The sequence below is a fragment of the Ursus arctos genome, unplaced genomic scaffold (assembly GCF_023065955.2).
Source record: "Ursus arctos isolate Adak ecotype North America unplaced genomic scaffold, UrsArc2.0 scaffold_31, whole genome shotgun sequence".
Taxonomy (NCBI): domain Eukaryota; kingdom Metazoa; phylum Chordata; class Mammalia; order Carnivora; family Ursidae; genus Ursus; species Ursus arctos.
This window is the reverse complement of record NW_026622997.1, coordinates 31,572,357-31,596,313: the sequence shown is the minus strand read 5'-3', so window position 1 is coordinate 31,596,313 and position 23,957 is coordinate 31,572,357. Positions and strand designations below refer to the sequence as shown.

At 37.4% G+C, this 23,957-nt stretch overlaps 2 protein-coding genes across 2 annotated transcripts in view; one reads left to right on the top strand and one right to left on the bottom strand.

The window, feature by feature from the left end:
- Positions 1-23,957, bottom strand: part of ZFAND3 (zinc finger AN1-type containing 3) — a 324,608-nt gene that overhangs the window by 191,085 nt on the left and 109,566 nt on the right. The gene's annotated exons all lie outside the window — the stretch shown is intronic.
- LOC113243885 (alpha-endosulfine-like) lies at positions 9,000-15,960 on the top strand. Its single transcript, XM_044378291.2, has 2 exons — positions 9,000-15,445; positions 15,886-15,960. The coding sequence occupies exons 1-2, from the start codon at positions 15,119-15,121 to the stop codon at positions 15,958-15,960; spliced, it is 402 nt and encodes a 133-aa protein (XP_044234226.1). The 5' UTR covers positions 9,000-15,118.

Sequence of the window (23,957 nt, the reverse complement as noted above, 5' to 3'; positions counted from 1 at the left end):
TGTCTTTCAAATATTTAGTGAACACAAGCTGTATACAAGAATTTCATCTTAATATGACAGCTTCTCAAAATTGATTTTAGATCTTTCACACCTTCCCAATTTCTCAGTTGCTTATAGAACATATGCAGTCCCTGCATTACCTCAAATTTAGTCCAAAACCAAATTCATCAACACTCCTCCCTCCATACACACTCATAAAACACAAAATTTTCCTATTCTGTTCAGTTGCATTTACACATTCACATTTATTTCTTTTTTTTCTATATATGAATCTCAAATAAGAACTTATGCATTCTTTTATCCCAGTGTAATTGAGAATTTATCTCTTGCTCTCTACTCCCATGGTATCACTGAGATCTGGAACTTTACCATATTTGCTGCACTAGTCGAACTGGTAACTTCCCCCTGGAGTTTAAACTCTCACTTATAAGCTAGACAGTTGACCCTTGAACAACATGGGGGTTAGAGACACCAACCCCACACAAAGTCAAACATCCATGCCTAACTTTTTACTCCTCAAAAACTTTACTAATAGCTTACTGTTAACCAGAAGACCTAAGAGCAGCATAAAGTGTATTAACACACGTTTTGTATTTGTACTATATACTATAGTATTTGTACTATATACTATATTCTTACAATGACGTCAGCTAGAGAAAAGAAAATGTTAAGAAAATCATAAGGAAGAGAAAATACATTTACAGTACTGTGCTGTAAAAAAATCGGCATGCAGTTCAAATCTGTGTTGTTCAAGGGTCAACCGTTTATGGAGGACCACAGATTTTTTTTTTTTTATCACAAACAATTCAAGTAATAAGACAGTCGAATAACACCTTTTAAAAAACTTAAAAAAAAAAAAAAACCCTAGAATTCTATACTCAGTGAAAGTATCTTTAAAACAAAACTAATTTTAAAGACTTTTTCAAAGTTCCAAAAACTGAAAAAATTCGCCACCAGTAAGAAATGTTAAAGTATCTACTTTGGACAGAATGAAAATGCTACCATATGGAAACATGGACCTAAATAAAAGAATGTCATACAAGGTAGCAAGTTGTAAGTTATCACACTGGTAAACATTTTTCTTAATTAAGTCTGTTTAAAAAACAATTGACTACTGAAACAAAAACAGTTAACAAATGCAGTGAAAATTTTATAAAAACATGTAGAAGTCGGGGGGCCTGGGTGGCTCAGTTGGTTAAATGGCTGCCTCTGGCTCAGGTCATAGTCCCAGGGATCAAGCCCTGCATTGGGCACCCTGCTCAGCAGGGAAACTGCTTCTCCCTCTTTCTCTGCCTCTCCCCCTTCTTGTGCTCTCTCTCTGTCAAATAAATAAATATAATCTTAAAAAAAAATCATGCAAAAGTAAAATGTATAACAACAGCACAAAGACAGGGAAGGAAGAAATGAAAGCCCACAAACAGACTGTGAGAAGTTAAAAATGTGTATGATAGGGGTGCCTGGGTGGCTTACTCAGTTAACTGTCTCTGCCTTTGGCTCAGGGTCCTGGGATTGAGTCTCACATCAGGCTCTCTGCTCAGTGGGGAGTCTGGCGCTCTCTCTCTCTAATAAAATCTTTTTTAAAAATGTGTATGATACACACTGAGATAAGCACTAAAATAAAAAAAATAAGTCAACAAAAAAGATATAATGGTATCATAAAAAATGTTCAATGAAGCCAAAATAAATGCAGGAAAAGAATAGATGGGATAAATAGGAAACATATATCAAAATATTTAATTCATAGATTAAATGTGATAGATTTAAACCTAACACACCAATAATCACATTAAATATAAATGGTCTAAACACTCCAAATTAAAAGGTAGAGACTCTGTGTAGATTAAAAAAAAAAACACCCAACTATATGCTTCCTACAAGAAAAGTGTTTAAAATATAAAGACACAAATAGATTGAAAGTAACAAATAGAAAAAGACATACCATGTTAACACTAACCTAAAGAAAGTGGCTAAATTAATCTCAACGTAGATTTCAGAACAACTAGAACACAGAGAATACAGTTATTTCATAATGATAAAGGGATCAAATCACAAATATGAAAAAAATCCTAAACACTTATGTACCTTGTAACAGAGCTTCAAAATCCATGAAGCAAAACATGACAGAAATTTAGCAACAGAAAAATCTACACTTATAGTCAGATATTTCCATAACTCTCTGTCAGTAACTGACAGAACAAGTAGGCCCCATATCAGCAAAGACATAGACTTGAACAACACTATCAACCAACTTGGCCTAATTGACATTTACAGAACACACCATGCACCAGAAGCCAATGCACATTCTTTTCAGGTGTAAACAAAACATTTACAAAGACAGATAATACTTTGCGCCACAAGTCTCATTAAGTATAAAAGGACTGAAATCATATAAAATATATTTTCTCAACATAATAAAATTAAAGTAGAAATAACAGAAATATCTCTAGAAAATAACCAAAGAAGGAAAAAGAAAAGGAAATATGAAATACTTTTGTATACTAAAACGCCCCACAGGTCATAATATTTATATACTCATAATAATGTAAACGCTCAAGAACCATTTAACCAAAAATTGCACTATAAATATATTTGGGGGGAAGATAGTATAAGAAAGCAAACATTTTATATATCATAAGAAAAAGTTTTTAAAAATGTACAAAAATGACAAATCAAAAAGGAGTATAAATATGGAGAGTATAAATTTAGAAGAAACCACAGAAAAAAATGAAAGTAGCTACTGATGGGGAAAATTGAAGGGAGTAAGCAGAAGTGGAGCATTTTGTTACATGTAATATGTTGACTAAACTATATACACGTAGTACTTTGACAAAGAAATACTTTTTTTTTTTTTTTTTTAAAGATTTTATTCATTTCTTTGGCGGAGAGAGCAGGGGGAGTGGCAGAGGAAGAAGCAGGCTCCCAGTGGAGAAGCCTGATGTGGGGCTCGATCCCAGAATGCCAGGATCACGCCCTCAGCCGAAGGCAGACACTTAATGACTGAGCCACCCGGGCACCTCCGACAAAGAAATACTTTTAAAAAACATTTCTTCTACATCATTTCATTTGACTCCTAGTGAGGGAGGTATAATGACTCCCATTAGACAAATGAGTTAACTGATATTCCAGGTTACACAGTTTGCTCAAAGTCAAAGCCACTACAACTTTCTCTGATAATTATATACACAATATTTGTCATGGCATCATTTAAACAAATAATAAATAGAGGAAAAACAACAAATTGTTTTCAGTTCTCATTTTTATTTACTTCTATACATATTTTTAGTTTTTATTCTCCTCTATTGAAGATGACTAGCTTATTGGTTGCACAGAACAAGAAGGAATATTCACACTTAACCTTCTGTTAATAACAAATGTTTAAAAGAAATCTGAACAGAGGTTGATTCTTGGAAAATGTGGAGGACAAAACTGTTCAAAATCCAACATTAAACACTTCCTTAAGTCCTGTACCCTTAATCATTACTTTTAAACGTGGTAAAATACACAACATTAAATTTACCATCTCAACCATTTTTAAGTAACAGTTCAGTGGCATTATATACATTCACACCTCTGTGCAACTATCATCATCATCCATCTCCGGAACTTCCCATTCTCCTTTCTCTCCAGCACCAGGCAACCACTGTTCTATTTTCAGTCTTTACGAATTTGACCACTCTAGGCACTCCAAATACATGGTATCATAGTTAATTGCCCTTTGTTACTGGTTTATTTCAGTTAGCAATTATGGCTGCAGTCCTCAAGGCGCATCTATGTTGTAGCAAAACTTTTTAAAACTCATTTCCAAAGCAGTGAAAACCAATTCCTTGATAATGCTGTGAGAAATTAAAGCACCAGTGAATTTAAGAGATACTATTTAAGAAAAATTGTCTCCCTCTCCCTTAACCATGTTCAGGGCATAAAAAAATAGTAAGTCACAATTTGAACTATTGAAAAAAGATATCTTAGTACTTTGTAATGTACATAAAGGAAGGGGGGGAAACCTACTTTCGTTTTTGAAAAATCCACTTACTTTTCCTCTAAGGTTGGTGCTCTTTTGTGTTGTACAGCAAAGGTCTATAAGGAAGGGCTTCTGTAAATGCAGACTGGGTCTTTGTTTTCTATTTTAAGGGTGGGGTCGCACATGAGACAAGGGGGTCACACGAAAGACAAAAGCACTAACAATGTTTGGTGTTCACAAAATACTGAGTCATGGTAAATACCTTATAAATCAGAAGCGAAATAGCCTCCATTCAGTCACACAAAGCTCCAATAGGAAATACATGAAACTTGACCTTTACAACATACTTTGAAAAGGTTCTCTTGGTTGCAGTTTTTAAAAACAAGCTTGTTGTGTACCTTTACATTCCCCTCCATTCTCTCACTCTGAATCTCTGCCCTGAATACCTGCATTTATTTCCATCTAAAACTCACACAAAGGCCCCAAATCATTCAAGGAAGCCACTATACAGACAAAGCAAACCAGACCTTTGAGATACCAAGATATCACTCTGATAATAGGGTAAGGCTGGTTCTCTGAATTTTGATTTATGATGCAACTAGAGTCACCCACAAAATTTAAACTACTAATAACCAGTAATGCCTCAAGTGTCCAGGTGGCTGACAAGCATTTAAGCAAGAGCTGTGCTTTTCATATGCTCAGAATATTAACACCAAAAAAGGAAAAAAGTCTGCTTAAAACAAACTCAGGTATTTCATATGACAACTATATAAAAAAAGTGTTTTAGGCAAGATATTTTTGTTTTATAAAGATTATACCATTTGGCATGCCCAGGAGTAAGTGATAACCACTGCTAATAAAATAAGACCATGTCAATGATATTTCAATGCAAAATTTCCCATTGTCCAAAATTATCTGCTTCACTTGCTATTTTTCTAGATGGTATGTAGTTTCATGAAGCCTCTCAAGAGACAAAATATTAAGTATCTAGTGATACCACTACCAAAGGTTTTAAATTGCTACATAAGCTATTAAGTGGCACCATCTCTATGTGCCACCCACTGCAGGTTGAAACATAAGACCTCAGTCATCCCCAAAGAAAAATGAATTCATTGCTTTTGACTTTCCCCTCAATAAAGACAAATTTTGACCCGAGGGAAGCATACAAAGGTTTTTCCCTCCTCTTTTTTAGGTCCCTCCTCCTTCAGGGCCTTTTAACAATTTTGAGAGAATTTTGTTTGGGTTATGGTATCTTATACAGCCAGACTACTTGTTAGAAGGACACCATAAAAAACATCCACTCCCAAAGAGCATATATCTTGGTACATAAAACACTTTATCCTGGGTTGACCAAAAAGGGCTGTAATAGACTTTTTGTCACATTCAGGGGGATTTTGTAAGGCACCAATAATGTAGAAAACATTTTAAGACATTTTAGTGATTCTTTAATTGCTATATGGGAATAAAATCTCATTATTATGCAAGCCTGAGAAAAGTCTTAGAATAAAAAAATTGTAATCAATTGTAATCAATACATCTTAGAAGATATGCCAACTCTACTAAACAATGAATAAACTTAAGTAACCTTGCAAGCCTGAGAAAAGTCTTAGAATAAAAAAATTGTAATCAATTGTAATCAATACATCTTAGAAGATATGCCAACTCTACTAAACAATGAATAAACTTAAGTAACCTTGCAAAATTTAATCAGCAAATGAATTAACAGTTAACAGAAAAACACATAATGTCTTAGAAGGACCCACAAATAAAAGCTTTATTGCCACTTTGTTATAGATTTTTTTTCTAGTCCCATCTTCAAGATTACTAACATAGCATAGTTATACTGGAAGGAGAAAAGGAACGGAGGTTGAAAGACATAAAACATGAAAAAACAAGCCACTTTAACCCTACCACTTCACTTTACAACTCACTAATTCAGCAGACATTTGGAATAAGCACCAGTGTTTTGGACAGAAAAGGCTCTAAGATTCCTTCCAATCAGATAGTCAATGATCACATTCCCTAATATCACATGATTAATGGGATTTAACACTTCCAGACTTTCTAAAAACAGTGTTATAGAACACCTCTGATGTATACTCAGTAACTGAAGGGACGCAGAAGAAATGAACAATCTAATTTAGCTCTTGACTGCCATTATAAGTCTAGGACCTGTGTTTAAAAACTTTTTGAAAAAAGTCTTTCTGACATTAATTTTTGATTCAAGTATGGAAATTAATAGCTACTAGATCTGAAGCCATATGAGTCAACTTTTTGGAAAGCTGGCAAATTCAGTGATTTCTGAAGATGTTGAATATCTTCAGTTATCTGTCTTGGGCTATTCAGCCACAGGTCAGAATAGTGTTAAGGAGAAGGTAGCAGAAAATTTAAGCCTTAATTATCTTTACTCAGAAAATTGTTTGAGCTTGAAATATTATCACTACGGGTGTTGATCTTCAAAAATGACGTATGGGACATTAAATAATATTGTTATACCGTCTCTTCAAACCATCAAAACGGCTTGCAAGACTTTCGCAGGACAGTGACAGAAATGTGCAGGTTGATTTTAATTTAGTCCAATTAAACTAGCTTCCTCTAGTACAGAGCTCATTTTTCCAGCAACAGCTTTTTGCAACAGGGCACACCTACATACTTTAAATTGTTTCATTAAATGTGTTCCTCGGGGCGCCTGGGTGGCTCAGTCGTTAAGCGTCTGCCTTTGGCTCAGGGCATGATCCTGGCATTCTAGGATTGAGCCCCACATCAGGCTCCTCCGCTGGGAGCCTGCTTCTTCCTCTCCTGCTCCCCCTGCTTGTGTTCCCTCTCTCGCTGGCTGTCTCTCTCTCTGTCAAATGAATAAATAAAATCTTTAAAAAAAAAATGCGTTCCTCTTGTTCTCTTTTGCTTATATAGGTTAATAAACGTTATAATGTTTCTAAAGTCATTACCAAGTCTTTATATAACTTTCTTCTTAGTGTCTTTATTCCAAAACTTTTGACAAAGTCCTATTCTCCTTCAAAGTAAGTCCTATAAAAAGCAAGAAAACACATGCAACTTCATGCTTTCCTTGTACCAATGTTCATTTCAAGGATTTATTGAATATATCCGCTAAAAACAGAAGTCTATTATCTGTAGTATAGATACAAATAAAATACTGGAACCCACTTAGGAAGGGTGTCTCCCTATGGAGTAAACAGCCTATGAAGATCTATACAAAGGCACTGGTCCTTTAAATTTGGATGAAAGTACTACTAAACCAAAAAACTAAGAGGCAGCCCACGGAATGGGAGAAGATATCTGCAAATGACACTACAGATAAAAGACTTGTATCCAAGATCTACAAAGAACTTCTCAAACTCAATACACGTGAAACAAATAATCAAATCAATAAATGGGGAGAAGATATGAATAGACACTTTTCCCATGAAGACATACAAATGGCTAACAGACACATGAAAAAATGTTCAAAATCATTAGCCATCAGGGAAATTCAAATCAAAACCACATTGAGATGCCATCTTATACCAGTTAGAATGGCAAAAATGGACAAGGCAGGAAACAACAAATGTTGGAGAGGATGTGGAGAAAGGGGATTCCTCCTACATTGTTGGTGGGAATGCAAGTTGGTACAGCCACTTTGGAAAACAGTGTGGAGGTCCCTTAAAAAGTTAAAAATTGAGCTACCCTATGATCCAGCCATTGCACTACTGGGTATTTACCCCAAAGATACAGTCGTAGTGAAGAGAAGGGCCATATGCACCCCAATGTTCATAGCAGCAATGTCCACAATAGCTAAATCGTGGAAGGAGCCGAGATGCCCTTCAACAGATGACTGGATTAAGAAGATGTGGTCCATATATACAATGGAATATTACTCAGCCATCAGAAAGAACGATTACCCAACATTTGCAGCAACATGGACGGGACTGGAGGAGATTATGCTAAGTGAAATAAGTCAAGCAGAGAAAGACAATTATCATATGGTTTCACTCATTTATGGAATATAAGAAATAGGAAGATCGGTACAAGAAGGAAGGGGAAGAATGAAGGGGGGGTAAACAGAAGGGGGAATGAACCATGAGAGACTGTGGACTCTGGGAAACAAACTGAGGGCTTCAGAGGGTTGGGGTGGGGGAATGGGATAGGCCGGTGATGGGTATTAAGGAGGGCACATATTGCATGGTGCGCTGGGTGTTATATGCAAGTAATGAATCATGGAACATTGCATCAAGAACTGGGGATGTACTGTATGGTGACTAATATAACAAAATAAATATTATTAAATAAATAAATAAATAGTAAAGTAAAATAAAATAAAATAAAAAAATAATTATGGATAAAGGGGGGAAAAGCCACTACTAAAATTCCAAATAGTTTTAAGTCATTGATGGCTCAAAATTCTAATATCATCAGAAAATAAAGTAACAATCCACATACTTTGGCAAAATCTTAAACTTTTCCTCAACATTTTCAAGTATTGTTTAGGAGTTCTCTACTACATTGAAAACTTTGCTTCACGTATTAGAAAAATAAAGAGGCTAACATAACTACAGTTTTATATACCTGCATCTTCCTAAGCATGAACAGTTGAAAATTCAGAACTGTAGCAAGCACTGGATAATTACACAGGAATCCGGAATTTTGCTAACACGTCTTGATCATGAAGAAAAAAGTGGATACGAAATGACAAACTTTTAAATTTTAATCAGGCTATGTGGAAATTTATAAAACCATTATTTTATGGAGGTAAATCTTAACCCTTCTTTCCTCCCCAAAAGTGCTGATCTTTAGTAATGACTCTTCTTTGTTAGTCAAAGAGTTAAAACCATCTCTTTTACTCCCAAATGAGTGTCACTCCTACTCAGAGGTGCCATGTTTTATTTAAAACATACTCTTTCTCAGCAACTACTTTCTTCTAATTGGCAAGGCAAAGCCAGGTCCCTAAAGCACATAGCTCGTTACATTCAGTTTGGATTACAAAAACACACGATGAAACAAACTGCATCGAAATGTACAAATTAACAGCACAGGAGTATGGGACAGGGAGGCGGAATTAGATTGTAATATGGAACAAAACCCACAGGGAGGCTGGGGAACAAATCACTAGTGTCTCTATAAACTATACAATGTTTCCAAATGAGCAAATACACAAGGCAGAGGACAGGCTTTTCCATAACTCAACCAAATTGCTAACTATGGATACAACAAAACCGGACTTTTTTTTCCCACCACTATTATGCACACATGTTTGAGAGAATAGGAATACCAAGAAGGTTTAACAAATGAAACCTGCAGGCTGCACTATCTAAATATGAAGCTCATCTTTGCTTTCACACCGACAACGTGCAAACAGCCCTGCAATTAAATCACACCTCCAAACATTTTTTTTAAAAAATCTTCTGAGAACCTAAACACAGGAGACTAAATTAGAAATGGTACTTCACTATGCAGCACAGAGAGAAAGGTTAATGAGCTAAAAGTTATATGAACAAGAAAAAGAAAGACGTTAGAAAATGAAGATCTCACCACCAAAATAGAAAATGCATCAGACAACCCTCCCTTCCCGCACACATGAACACCTTTTCCCAAATTAGATACTCTGTGAAGCTTCCAGCACTGTTTCTCTGATTTTCCCTGGAGATCTAAAAGAAAAGAGAACAGGAAAAGAGTATGCCCTTAAACTACATACAAATGCAAAACAATACTGCTGCTACCTCCTCACGGGGTCTCTACAGTACGATCTCATCTAAACTACCTTCACTCCTCACAAAATTTAACAGTCAGCAAAGATTATAATTAGCATCTAAATCCCTAAAATCAAATCTCAGTTCCTTGCTTTAAAATTTATTTAATCTTGGTGGGGGCGCCTGGGTGGCTCAGTCAGTTAAGCGTCTGCCTTCGGCTAATGTCATGATCAAGGTCCTGGGATCGAGCACCACATTGGGCTCCCAGCTTACCGAGGAATCTGCTTCTCCCTCTGCCCTCTGCTCATGCTTGCTCTCTCTCAAATAAATAAATACAATCTTTAAAAATAAATAAATAAAATTTATTTAATCTTGGGAAAATTATTTAACCCATTCAGCAGTTTCCTTATCTGTAATATGGAGATACAAAATCACCAAAGTTGTGAGGATCAAATCACATAATATTGTGCAAAATGGCTTTATAATATAAAAAGGCTACAGAAATCTTACTATTGCAATTACTTCATCTCAGGCTTTTACCACTTTTTAAAAAACATAAATATAATTGTGCCCTTTCTCCATCCTATTTCACCAACAGTAATCCTTGTGCTACTTAAATTTCAAGAATCCTTTTTTTTTTTTAAGTATTTGCCTTTTAATATGTACCCTTACTTTTCTTCAAACCAGAAGCCTTGAGTTAAAGTACCTTTTTCCTCTCTTTATCCAGTATTTAGTCAAAAAGTAAATTTAAAAAATTGAAAACAAACCTTTGGTAATAATTAAGATTGTTAACATACAGTAAGTTCTACTTCGCACAGTACGAACCAGCTGAGCAGTGGGGCTTCTAAATGATATAGTATTCTGCATTGTTAAAAATCATATTTTAGGCACTGCGCCTGGATGGCTCAGTTCGTGAAACATCTGCCTTGGGCTTGGGTCTGGGATCAAGCCTGACGTTGGGGCTCCCCGCTCAGTGGGGGGTCTGCTTCTCCCTCTCCCTCTGCCGCTGCCCACTGCCCCTGCTCTCTCTGACAAATACATTTTTAAAACTCTTTTTAAAAATCATATTTTCGGTATACATTAATGGCCTGCAAATAATGCCCTATCATTTTACCACCACCCCTACTGTGGACTAAGGATTAAGTGCATGGAGGTTATAAACAGAAAGTATCAAAAAGCAGCCTCACCATAACCCTCTCACTCAAGGCCAAAGAGTCAGATCAAGAATTACTCTAAATATCTGCAGCATAGTGGAGTCAAGATCACTGAAGCACAAAAATAATCTCATGGTGCTTTCCTGAGTCTATCTGATAGTTATCGATATTCCTGGCAAGCCTAAAAGGAAGCCCATAAATGTACCCATCATTTAGTTTGCACAGTCTACTGAGAACATGAAACACACGCAACATGAGCAGTACACAGCTTTGTATGTCATCAAGGCTTGTCGCCTTATTACATGAAAGGGCCAACCATATCTAACCCAAGCAGATCTCAGAACTAGGGGACTCTCCAAGCTTCTTTTGATACAGGTATACCATCAGTATAAAATTTAAGCACATTATCGCTTACATGCCTATTTGTTTTAAAAACAGTCACATATTCCTTCACTAGACTGAATGGTGTGCCCCCTCCTCAGACCCCTCACCAAAAAAAATATTATATATCTCCTAAAACTTGTGAATGTAATCTTATCTGTTAAAAAGACCTTTGCAAATGTAATTAAGAATTTCAAAATAAAATCATCCTACATAAGTGGGGGCACTAAATCCAAAAGACAGAGATACATGGGAGACAAAGCCATGTGGAAATGAAGGAAGACACTGGAGTAACGTGTGTACAAGCCAAGGAACACCAAAAATTGCTGGCTGGCACCAGAAGCAAGAAGCATGGAAAGGATTTCCTCACAGAGCCTCCAAAAGGAACCAAGCCTGACCACGGACACCTTGACTTCAAACTTCTGGTCTCCAGGACTGTAAGAGAATAATCCACCCAGTCTGTGATAATTTGCTATGGCAGCCCTAGGAACCTAACACCAATAAGATTACGTACATTACAAAAATCAACAATATATATATAGGATGACAAAAGTATACAAGCAGAAATTCTAACATTTTCTCTCTATCCAATGGATAATCCTGTGCACCTTATGAAGAACACAGCTTTAGACCAGCATGTGGACAGAAATAAAGTCAAATGACAGAGCCAAACTATCTTAAAAACCCAATCACTGGGGAGCCTGCATGGCTTTGTCAGTTAAGCACCTGCTTCCGGCTCAGGTCATGATCCCAGAGCCCCGGGATCTACCCTGCATTGGGCTCCCTACCCAGCAGGGAGCCTGCTTCTCCCTCTCCCTCTGCTGTTCCCCCTGCTTGTACTCTCTCTCTGTGTCAAATCAATAAAATCTTAAAAAAACAAAAAACCCAATAACTATTAAATTTCTTCCATTTCTCCTAAAATACTAACACACAGGGAAAATTTTTCTACTTCTACTCTAAAAGAAGCTACCTGTCTGCCACTTACAGCACTGATCATTTTGTTTCCCATTACAAACACAATTATTTTTGACATAATTTCCATGACAATATCATCTTCAACACACTGCTTCATTTATCTTGAATCGCATAACAACTAACCACACAATTTAAGAACGTGTATTAGTGAGACAGCAAACTGCTACAGACTAAGAGGTCAAAAAGGGCTGCCAGAGTTAAGCTTTGCTAATCAGTTAAGGACCTGCTGCCCTTTGTCTGGCTTTCATCTGAGAGCAAGGAAGCTACACCACGGAGAACAGGGTTCCTAACACAGAAACAGTCTTAATATATTCAAACAAGTTTTTTTAAAAAAATAGAAGAAAACTTAAGGTTGCAACTGTGGTATAAAAAGAATGATTGAAAGAAATTTCTATGTCCATCAACAGGGTATTAGATCAATAATTTATCAACCAACCAGGACACGCAGAAGAGTATAAAGAGGTGTTATTGGTTTCACTGTCATAAACACTATGAACTGAGACTATTCAAAGTAAATCAGGATACTGATTATAACAATATTATAAACAGTTTAAATGAACTAGAGCAACATGTATCAACATGATTGGTTTCTAAAAACACTATTTAAAAATACAAGTTGTAGAATGACTAGGGCAACATATCACTTACATTTTTAAACAGAATCATATGTTGTTTATATAAACACCCATTCATATTAAAAAGTATAAATACAAAAATAAAAGCAGTAATTCTTTGTGAGGTGGAAAAAGAATGACTGGAGTAGAAGAAAAACTAAAGGATTTAGTTCCCTTTTAAAATATGCTATAAAACACAGTGCTTGGGTTGAGCGTCCAACTCTTGATTTTGGCTCAGGTCATGATCTCAGGGTTGTGAGATGGAGCCCTGCATCGGGCTCCCCACTCAGCGGGAAGTCTGCTTGAGATTCTCTCTCCCCTTCTGCCCTCCCTCCACTTGCACGCACTCTCTCTAAAAATAAATAAATTTTTTAAAAAAATAAAATACGGGGAGGCCTGGGTGGCTCAGTCAGTTAAGCGTCTGCCTTCGGCTCCAGTCATGATCCCAGGGTCCCAAGGTCCTGGGATCAAGTCCCATGTCGGGCTCCTTGCTCCGCAGGAAGCCTGCTTCTTCCTCTCCCTCTGCCTACCGCTCCCCCTGCTTGTTCACTTTCTCTCTCTCTCTCTGACAGTAAATAAAAATCTTTAATAATAAATAAAAATAAATATAATGTAAAACAAACAAAAAGAACAAAAATGTTAGTATTTGTCAATTCTGGTTTGGCTTGTAGATGTTTATAATATTATTTTCTATAATATCCTGAATTTCAGACACCCACACCAAATACCCACCAATGGACACCCACTGGCTGAGAGGATTCAATGAGCCTAACTGTCTCTTATTAACCAATGCATGATCAATGTGTATGTTATACTTGAGAAATCTTTCTTAGACTTTGTTTTTAAGAAATCAGAGTATAGGACAGTAAGCAAAGTCAACAGAATTACAAAGACAGAAACACCCTATTCAAATGCTTCATTTTAAGATCAGCAGCTACCTTTCTTCTGGAAAAAGAAATTTGAAAAATCAAGGTATGACAGGCATACAAATTCTAGTATCTTGCCCCAATCTCACCATGCTATGAAATGACTCACTGGAGAGGGTAGTTTGTTTTATACTGTTTTAGTGATGGGTACAGAGTTCCCACAATTTCTAGAAGAAAACAGGCGTAACAAGAAGTGCTTAAAATTTTCAGATTCACTCTGTTCCTCTTACTGCAGAACCTCAAAGTTCAGCTGTAACCTACAACTCTTCTTCCCTTCCAAAAGTGATTGGTATATCAGGCCATTTATACCCTGAACTTCTAACACCGAATGGAAGCAGAAAGGAGATTAAAGTGCAACTCCAAATAGTAAGAGTCACAGGTTCATGAGGAAATGTTTTAATTTACTTGCTATGAAACAGGAATTTGTTATCCTGTTCTGGAAATTACCATAAAAAACAAGTCCCCTTGAAGAGAAATGTTTGCATTTTGGTTTATCTATCATTGCACTCCATACCCTGCATTGTTTTATCACTGAACTTGGATGTCAACATTTAGATTCCCAATGCTGCAAGCTATGGCCAATTCTAGGTTGCTCGTTTCAGAAAGAAATTAACCACTTCTGCAATGTGTCTGACATAAATAGAACGCACTTTTCTTTTAAAATACCTGTAATATTTTTTACAATTACATTAATCTGAATGTACAGATAAACGAAATTAAAATTAATTAAAATCGCCCCAAAATACTCCCACTCTGAGACAACCAAGATTAAATTTTTCATGTACCTTCTCTTTCAGCTTTATCCCCTGCAACTATATACATATGAATTATGTGTAGTTATGGGTATTTACCCAAAGAAAAACTAAAATACCAATTCGAAAAGATATATGCACACCCATCTTTATTGCAGCATTATTTACAATCGCCAAGATATGGTAGCAACCTAAGTGTCTGGAAATAGATGGATAAATAACATGTGGTATATATACACAATGAAGTATCACTCAGCCACAGGAAAAGAACAAGATCTCGCCATCTGCAACAACATGGGTGGACCTAGAAGATATTGTGCTAAGTGAAATAAGTCAGAGGCAGGGTGCCTGGGTGGCTCCGTTGGTTAAGCACCTGCCTTCAGCTCGGGACATGATCCCAGGGTCCTGCGATTGAGCACCGTGTCGGGATCCCTGATCAGTGGGGAACCTGCTTCTCCCTCTCCCCCCTGCCTTGCTTGTGCTCTCTCAAATAAATAAATAATAAATTAATTTTTTAAAAAGGGAGGGAGGTAGGGAGGGGTCAGAGGCAAGGGCCACCATTTTGACTGAGCAACCCCAGTGAGTCAAAGCACCAGTGCAGACTGTCCCCATTTCCCCTTGCCTTTTCTGGTTGACTTCCCAAGCCTCCTACACTCCACAGTCCTGGTCTCACCATGTCGCAGAAACAAGAAGAGGAGAATCCTGCAGAAGAGACTGCTGAGGAGATGCAGGACACACAGGAGAAAGAAGGTATTCTCCCTGAGAGAGCCAAGGAGGCAAAGCTAAAGGCCAAATATCCAAGCCTAAGACAAAAGCCTGGAGGCTCTGACTTCCTCATGAACAGAGTCCAGAAAAGGCAAACATACTCTGACTCAAGAGAGTACAACATGGCCAAAGCCAAGATGAAGAACAAGCAGCTCCCAAGTGCAGGACCAGACAAGAACCTGGTGACTGGTGATCACATCCCCATCCCACAGGATCTGTCACCAGCAAATTTTGGGGTAACCTGCCCCCCCCACTCTCCCCTGGACTTTTCTATATCATAGGCAGGGATGGAATGAACGCCTCGTTAGATCTTCTCACCTTGCTAGCCAAAAATGACTGTAATTCTGGTGGCAGCTGTTCAGAAAGTGATCTGGGCTGAAAAAAAGGCTGGGAGTTCATTTCTATGGTTAAATTAGGATTTCCACACCCTCACTATGGCCCAGGTAGGGGCCAGAAATAAGAGACTAGGATTGGATAATGCTGCAAACATTCTTTTGTTTGCAAAAGGGAAGATGTAATTTCTCCTTTTGGAAGAGAATATCCCAAAATTGGTTAGGCTGAGCCTTGCAAATAATACAGTAGATTTACATCTGGAGGCTAACCTGACATACTTGGGAAAAGGCAAATAGATTGAATGAGATCTGTTTTCTGTGCTTCACGTTTTTTTTCCCCTTAGGCTGCTATTGCTTCGTGTTTCCATCATGGCAGGTTTAGAGAATACTCAAAAAGAAAAACTGATTTGCTTGCCTAAAACTAAATGCCCACTTAATCTCCCTTACTCAGTGAGTGTGTCTGACAGTTTGCCCTGGCTCTTAAATAAGATAAAGACTGGAGAACATCATTTACATGAAATGGGCACCTTCTCTTTCTCTTCCAGCATGTTGCTTTTGCAAGTATCATGGGACAGTGGAAAGAGCACTGGGTTTGGAGTCAAGATATCTGGGTTCTAGCTGCACTCTGTCTCAGCAGAACTGATGTGTGACCTTAGTCATTTAACCTCTATGGATTTCTATTTCCTCATTTGTAAAAGAGCTGAATATAGGTAAGACTGATTCTAATTTAAAAATTATATAACTTCCAGCTGAAAAAAAAATCCATGGTACTCACTGTAAAACTAAGTAAGGAAGGCCTATGGGTGAGCCTACAGATGGGAACCATTTTAGACTACATGGAGAGAGAGGAAGTTGAGATTTAGGGTTACAAATTCAGGCAAGAGGGCCTCATAAGCATCGTAGTCTTAAGGGTCAAGGAAAAAGTTTTAAGAATCTACCTTCTATGGAAGCATCTTGCCCCCACCCACTTTCCTGGCCTTTGCTGCTAAAAAGCTATGGGTCTGAGAACACATGCTCAGTCACACACATGTGGTAAAATCCCACATTTCAGATGTAATCAGATGCCAGATGTACTGTTAAGGAAGGGACAAATGAGCCAGCCTCCAGGCCTTGGCACTATGGCAGAGCTGAAGCGGCAGGTTCTTAGGAGATAATTCACCTTTGGTGGGGGTTCGAAGTGGTCAGGGAGAGAGAAAAGGAGCATTGAGAAATCTATGCCTTCCTAGAGCTCAATAACTTGACTCCTATGGGATGAGGAGAGCAGCAGTATGAATCCATGAGCAGGTGCACGTGGCCAGCGCCTTCAGTCTACTTATCACTAGCTTGGCCTGAATCCCACTGCTAGTTAGGACAGACAGGGCCAGAGTGAGAACCAACTGTTCACGATGGCAAGATTCTGTAATCCTCTCTTGCCCTCTCACCTCACAAATTCTGATATGCCAAACGTTTGGCTGGATGAGAACGACCATGAACTTGCTGATGTGCATGCGGGGTGATGGTGGGTGTATATACTTCTTTCCTGACTGGCCATTCACTTGTCAAGGCTATCACTCAGACTGGAGAGGACAAAGCTGGTGAGGAAGGAATGGAAAGAGCAGGACCCCTGGATTCCCGGGCCTCCAGATTCCTTCACTGTCACTTGTACATAATTTTTTTTTAAAGATTTTATTTATTTATTCGACAGAGATAGAGACAGCCAGCGAGAGAGGGAACACAAGCAGGGGGAGTGGGAGAGGAAGAAGCAGGCTCATAGCGGAGGAGCCTGATGTGGGGCTCGATCCCAGAACGCCGGGATCACGCCCTGAGCCGAAGGCAGACGCTTAACCGCTGTGCCACCCACCCAGGCGCCCCACTTGTACATAATTTTTGTGTTTCTTGCTCCATTTACTCATGTTGTCTTCCTTAGTCTAAAGCCCATGCGGGAAAGGGAAAATGTGGAAAACCCTTGTACAGTTTTCTCAACTGTGCCAGCCATGTTGTACATAAATATGCCATGTTATTTTATATATATACCTATATTTTTTAATATATATACAATTTTGTACATTTTCTTTAAAAAAGAAGTCAGGAGAAAGATAAATACTGCATGATTTCATTTATATGTGGAATCTAAAAAGCAAAATAAACAGACAAAAAAGCAGAAACAGAGCCATAAATACAGAGAACACACAAGTGGTTGCCAGAGGAAAGGGAGGGGTGTGAGCAAAATGAGTGAAGGAAAGTGGGACATATAGGCTCCCAGGTACGGAATAAGTCACGGAGATGAAAGGTACTGCACAGGGAATACAGTCAATGATACTGTAATAGTGTTGTATGGTGACAGATGAAAGCCTAGCATAACATATAGACTTGTCGAATTCCTGCACTGCACACCTGAAAGTAATGTAACATTGTGCGTCAACTATGTTTCAATAAAAATAAAAATAAATTATGTGTAGTCTAATTAAAAACAGGATACCACACATACTGCTCTGTAGTCTTGTCAATCAGCATTTAATTAATGTCTCTATGTTATTTTTGAAAGGGAAAACAAAAATCCCAAACAAACTAATGGCACGTTAAGAGCATAAATTAGGGAACTCTATTATTCAATAATAATTTTTGATTGAGGTAGAAAATTTGACAGCAATGAAAAAGTTTGATAATTTTCAAATTGGATATAAAGTATGAAGCAATGAGGAAAATGAAATCCTGCTTGAATTCTGGCCATTTCAAACACTTAAAGCCTCCCCAAAGTCCATTTTGAATTGAAAACAGTAACTATATGACAATATTGAGAAATAATAAAAGTGAACATGAAAGTACTACACAGAAGTTTTCTCCCAGCTGACAACAGAAATACATTAATTGTAACAATATTTTCTCTCCAAAGTATCAGAAACCAGCATCTAAGATTACTCTTTTGAATAGGTACCTGAAAACAGAATCCTATAAAACTAGGTACCACTTAGCTCTAGAGTCATGTTAGAATGTGCCACTTATATGACATGCATCATTTTATTTATTATAATATTCTTTACCAATAATGAGACACAAGCACAAGTAACCATGAAACAAAGATAAATTTATCTTCTAAGAAATACATATATTTGAAAAGTTACATTGCAACTAATTTTCAGGGGCACCTGGGTGCCTCAGTCAGTTAAGCATCTGCCTTCCGCTCAGGCCATGATCGAGCCCCACATCAGACTCCCTGCTCAGCGGGAACCTGCTTCTTCCTCTGCCTCTGCCGTTCCCCCTGCTTGTGTGTTCTCTCCTTCACTTGCTCACTCACTCTCTCAAGTAATCTTTAAAAAAACCTAGTTTTCATAAAATTAAATAACTGTACCATTAGCTTATAATTTAAGAAATGTTTATCTGTAGTTTTAATTCATCTTCAAATGACAAGAGATCTCTTATACTTCAGTTCTTCTATTCTTGTCCCTTTCGGTAAATCGACATAATAATGTGTTAAACTTTTTTTTTTTTAACACCTGAAGTCTAGTTGACACACAATGTTACATTAGTTTCAGGTGTAAAACACAGTGATTAGACAAGTCTATATGTTATGCTGTGTTCACCACAAGTGTAGCTACCATCTGTCCCCATACAATACTATCACATTGACTACATTCCCTATGCAGTACCTTTCATCCTCATGAATTACCCATTTCATACCTGGAAGCCTGTACCTCCCACTCACCTTTACCCATTTTGCCTGTACACCTACTGCCTTCCCCTCTGGCAACCACCAGTTTGTTCTTTGTATTTATGAGTCTGTTTCTGCTTCTTATTAAAAGTATTCCCTTTTAAGAGAACTAGTCTGTAATTTTTTTTTTTTTTTTTTTTAAGGAGCAGGGTGCCTGGGAGGCTCAGTCATTAAGCGTCTGCCTTCGGCTCAGGGCGTGATCCCCGCGTTCTGGGATCAAGCCCTGCATCAGGCTCCTCCGCTGGGAGCCTGCTTCTTCCTCTCCCACTCCCCCTGCTTGTGTTCCCTCTCTCGCTGGCTCACTCTTTCTCTGTCAAATAAATAAATAAAATCTTTAAAAAAAAAAAAAAAAAGGAGCTTCTTGTACTACGAATAATCATCTCTCCTTATTTATCCCATCTTGTATGAATCAAGAACTAGCACGTATCTTAAGTGGACAATATATTCAATTCATGTCTACAGTTTAAATAAATTGCTTACTTTGACTTCTCAATGAAGTACTTTTGTCAGTCTATAAATAATAAACATTTTAGTATCAGTTTTTAAAGGAAATTACCCAAAATTATTAAACATTAAACACATACAGGACCAACTGGTTCTTTTTACACTGATCACATGTTAAGTTTGTCTTCTGATAAGCATCTATCATCAGTGCTACTCAGAGATATGCCCCCTGGGACATATCTTCAGACTCACTCCCTTATAAAGCATAAAATGGCATATACATTATAGCAACTTCCTAGTCACCACACTCCTCTACAGTAAGCATGTCTAAGGGTGGTGGAGATAATGCCACATTGCTAACGGAGTTACTTCAGTCAGTTCTTCAAAAATTTCTGCCTTCCCCACTTGTGATCATCCCATTTGGTGTTTCTCTCAACCATACTTTTATTTAGCAAAACCATTCTATGAAAAGCACCACTAATATGGTAATACATACAAGAGGTCTTGTGAATGAGGTACTAAATGTCCCATAATATCAAAGACCAGTTAGTATCTAAATTGGGTTTGCACTCAAACAGAAAATACCATAGCCAATATAATTTCTACTTTTGTAAGAGGCAAGACTACCCTTTAGAGTCTATGCTTGACTTTTCATATATATTTTAACACAGCAGCAATCAGGTTTATTAGCTCATGCTTTCACACAGAAAATCATATAATTCAAACTATTCAAGAGTTAAGAATAGACAAAGGTCACAAAAAAATCAACTGGTTAATCCTTTGCCTAAAGACAGAAAAGAAATATGTCCTATTTTCCAAAGAAAACAGGATCCCAAATAACTCAATGACTTTCCAGTAAATTTCTGCAATTCAGTGGTTTTCAAACCACAGTGGTTTTAAATCATAACCCCAGTAATACGTTATTTTCATTTATATATGTAACTCAACAAAGGTTTCAGAAAACAATACTTGCCCTTAAATGTCTGCAAAGCACTGATTATTTTCTATCGTACCCAATTTTTAAAAATGCAACAATGGGGCGTCTGGGTGGCTCAGCTGGTTGAGCATCTGACTCTTGGTTTCAGCTCAGGCCATGATCTCACATGTCATGAGATCAAGCCCCATGGCTGGGCTCCGCACTCAGCGGAGAGTCTGCTTAAAGATTCTCTCCCTCTGCCCCTCCCCACTAAAATAAGTAAATCTTAATTAATTAATTAAATGCAATCATGACCCATTAAATTGATTTCTCTAACCATTGATGAACCACAACACCCAATTTGAAAAACTGCATTAAAAAGTACTGGTTCAGGAGCGCCTGGGTGGCTCAGTCGGTTGAGCATCTGACTCTTGGTTTTGGCTCAGGTCATGATCTCATGGGTCATATGATCAAGCCTCATGTCGGGCTCTACACTCAGTGCTGAGACTGCTTTAGGATTCTCTCTCTGCCTCTGTCCCTCCCCAAGCTCATGCACTCTCGTGTGCGTGCTCTCTTATTTATAAGAAAGAAAATAAATTTTTAAAAAGATGCCCAAAAAGTGTTTATTCACCATAACTATAAACACCATGTCATGAAATTTTGTGGCTTTCTATTATAGACATTTACTGATTCTTTTAGTAAAGTCATACAAACAATATAAAAATATCTAATAAAAGAAAAGGACAGCATGAAAGAATATTATTTTAGAATATTATGAAGGGGGTAAAAAAGCTAAAAGTGACCCAAAAAGATGCTCACATAGCTTTAAAAATTGGAAAGATCTGTGGCAAGATGAATTGATAACTTATATTCAAGGATGCTTAAATACCATCCTTTTTAATAGTTTAGACCTTCTTTCCATAACTTCAAATAAGTTGCAAATCTGTTAAGTACATTTTTATCCTTTCTTTAGAGGTAATATTAAAATAGTTAACACTCTCAACTGGGAAGGATAATGTATCAACTCAAAGGTGGGAGAATTCCTTATCCAAACTGCAGGTGTTCTTAAGAGAACTATACCCATATACAGAGAAAATATACAGAGAATTGTGATCTGAGGAAAGAAAATACTAAACATGTAAAAGGGGGGCTGACAAGCAGAAAAACAGCAAACAGGGGAATGGAAAAAAATATACCATAATAAAAATAACTTTTCCTGTTTCTTTTTTTTTACAACTACATAATTACCTCAGATAAAAAGAATCCAGAACATTTTTAATCCACTATACCTCAAATCATAACATTAGAGTAAATCATTTTTTGGTGACTCCCCAGAATACTTGCTTTATTTTTTTTTTACTTTTTTTTAAATTTAAATTCAATTAACACAAAATATATTATCAGTTTCAGAGGTAGAGGTCAGTGATTCATCAGTCTTATATAATACCAAGTGTTCATTCTATCACGTGCCCTCCTTAATGTCCATCACCCAGCTACTCCATTCCCCACCCCCCTTCCCCTCCAGCAACCCTCCCTCAGTTTGTTTCCTATGATTGAGGGTCCCTTATGCTTTGTCTCCCTCTGTGATTTCGTCTTGTTTTATTTTTTCTTCTCTTCCCCCCCTTTCTTTTTAAGATTTTATTTATTTATTTATTTGACAGAGAGAGAGACAGCCAGCAAGAAAGGGAACACAAGCAGGGGGAGTGGGAGAGGAAGAAGCAGGCTCCCAGCGGAGGAGCCTGATGTGGGGCTCGATCCCCTAACGCTGGGATCACGCCCTGAGCTGAAGGCAGACGCATAACAACTGAGCCACCCAGGCGCCCCTCCTCTCTTCCCCTTGATCCTCTGTTTTGTTTCTTAAATTCCACATATAAGAATACTTCCTTTAAATATCCTTGTGATTATGGCACAAGAAAATCTTGGATGATAAGGATCTTCAGGTCAAAAGCACTTAAAGGTTAAGCAAGTAGCATATTGCACATGGCAGGGGAGGGAATGACACCTCCAAATGGCCAAAAATGATTTCAGCTAGGCCAAGCCAGGACTCAAGATGCCAAAAAATAAAAATGAAAACAATACCCTCTCATTTCAAAGATGGGAATTTTGGTTAAGATGAAAGGTGTTAGGGGGCGCCTGGGTGGCACAGCGGTTAAGCGTCTGCCTTCGGCTCAGGGCGTGATCCTGGCGTTCTGGGATCGAGCTCCACATCAGGCTCCTCCGCTATGAGCCTGCTTCTTCCTCTCCCACTCCCCCTGCTTGTGTTCCCTCTCTCACTGGCTGTCTCTATCTCTGTCAAATAAATAAATAAAATCTTAAAAAAAAAAAAAAAAAAGACGAAAGGTGTTAGGAACAGCAAATCCAGCCAGGTTGGTACCCTTCTACATTACTGCAAATGGCTCATACAGACATTCCTTATTCTAACAATATGGAGAAACACGATTATTTGGTATATAATTTACTGACAAAATTAACAATTCAATGGTTTTTTAGTAACTTTCATTTCCCATATACTCATTTCCTTTCCCTTCTTATTCCCTTTCTCTAACTTCAAACAGCCCACGAATCTTTTATAAAGAAAAGGGAAAATAATCTCAAGTGATAGTAGTTACTGGGGCATATGTTCACCAGTGGACAGAATATTTCACCAGAGCAAACAGTTATCAAAGTCAGCTATAAACTAGCACCCACAGTTCTTCACCCAGTACTCTATCTTAACAAGATTTTAAGTATGTTTTTACTCATTTCAATTTTATGTAAACATGTTACAACTCACTTTTTCACCACATAGATTTATTCTGAAAAGCAATGTTGAAAAATAATTAAACTAATGGGACACAGCAGCTGTTTCTAAAGTGATTTTTCCATCTTTTAAAAGCACATTGTATACTTTACGGTACACTTTAAAAGAGTATTTAAAATGTGGCTTTGACAAAATAATCTTCATGTCGTCCTACACATCTCATACCTCTGCTGCAATAACGTAGTTCTATCCTCTAGTTCCATACAGGAATGAAATCCACAATGTATCTGTTAAGTTCAATGAAATCTCTTCTGTATTTCAAAAACAACACCAAATGCTACTTCCACAAGCAGGATGTTACTCGTCATTCCTTTCAAATGATGTTGAAGAAATTAAGAATATGGGGATGAAGATAAAGAGGGGAAAGAGTATTTTCTTTATACACTTGAAAAAAACCCTCTTAATATTTTTGAAAGCAAAAATGACAAAGAGTAAATGGACACAGATCACTAGAGAAACAATAAATAATCATTACTATTTAAAAAATCAAACCACAAGTACAAAAATATGCAAAGACCATAGCTGAACTGTCTCCACTGGTAATTTTTAAACTTTTCTATTTAGTTAG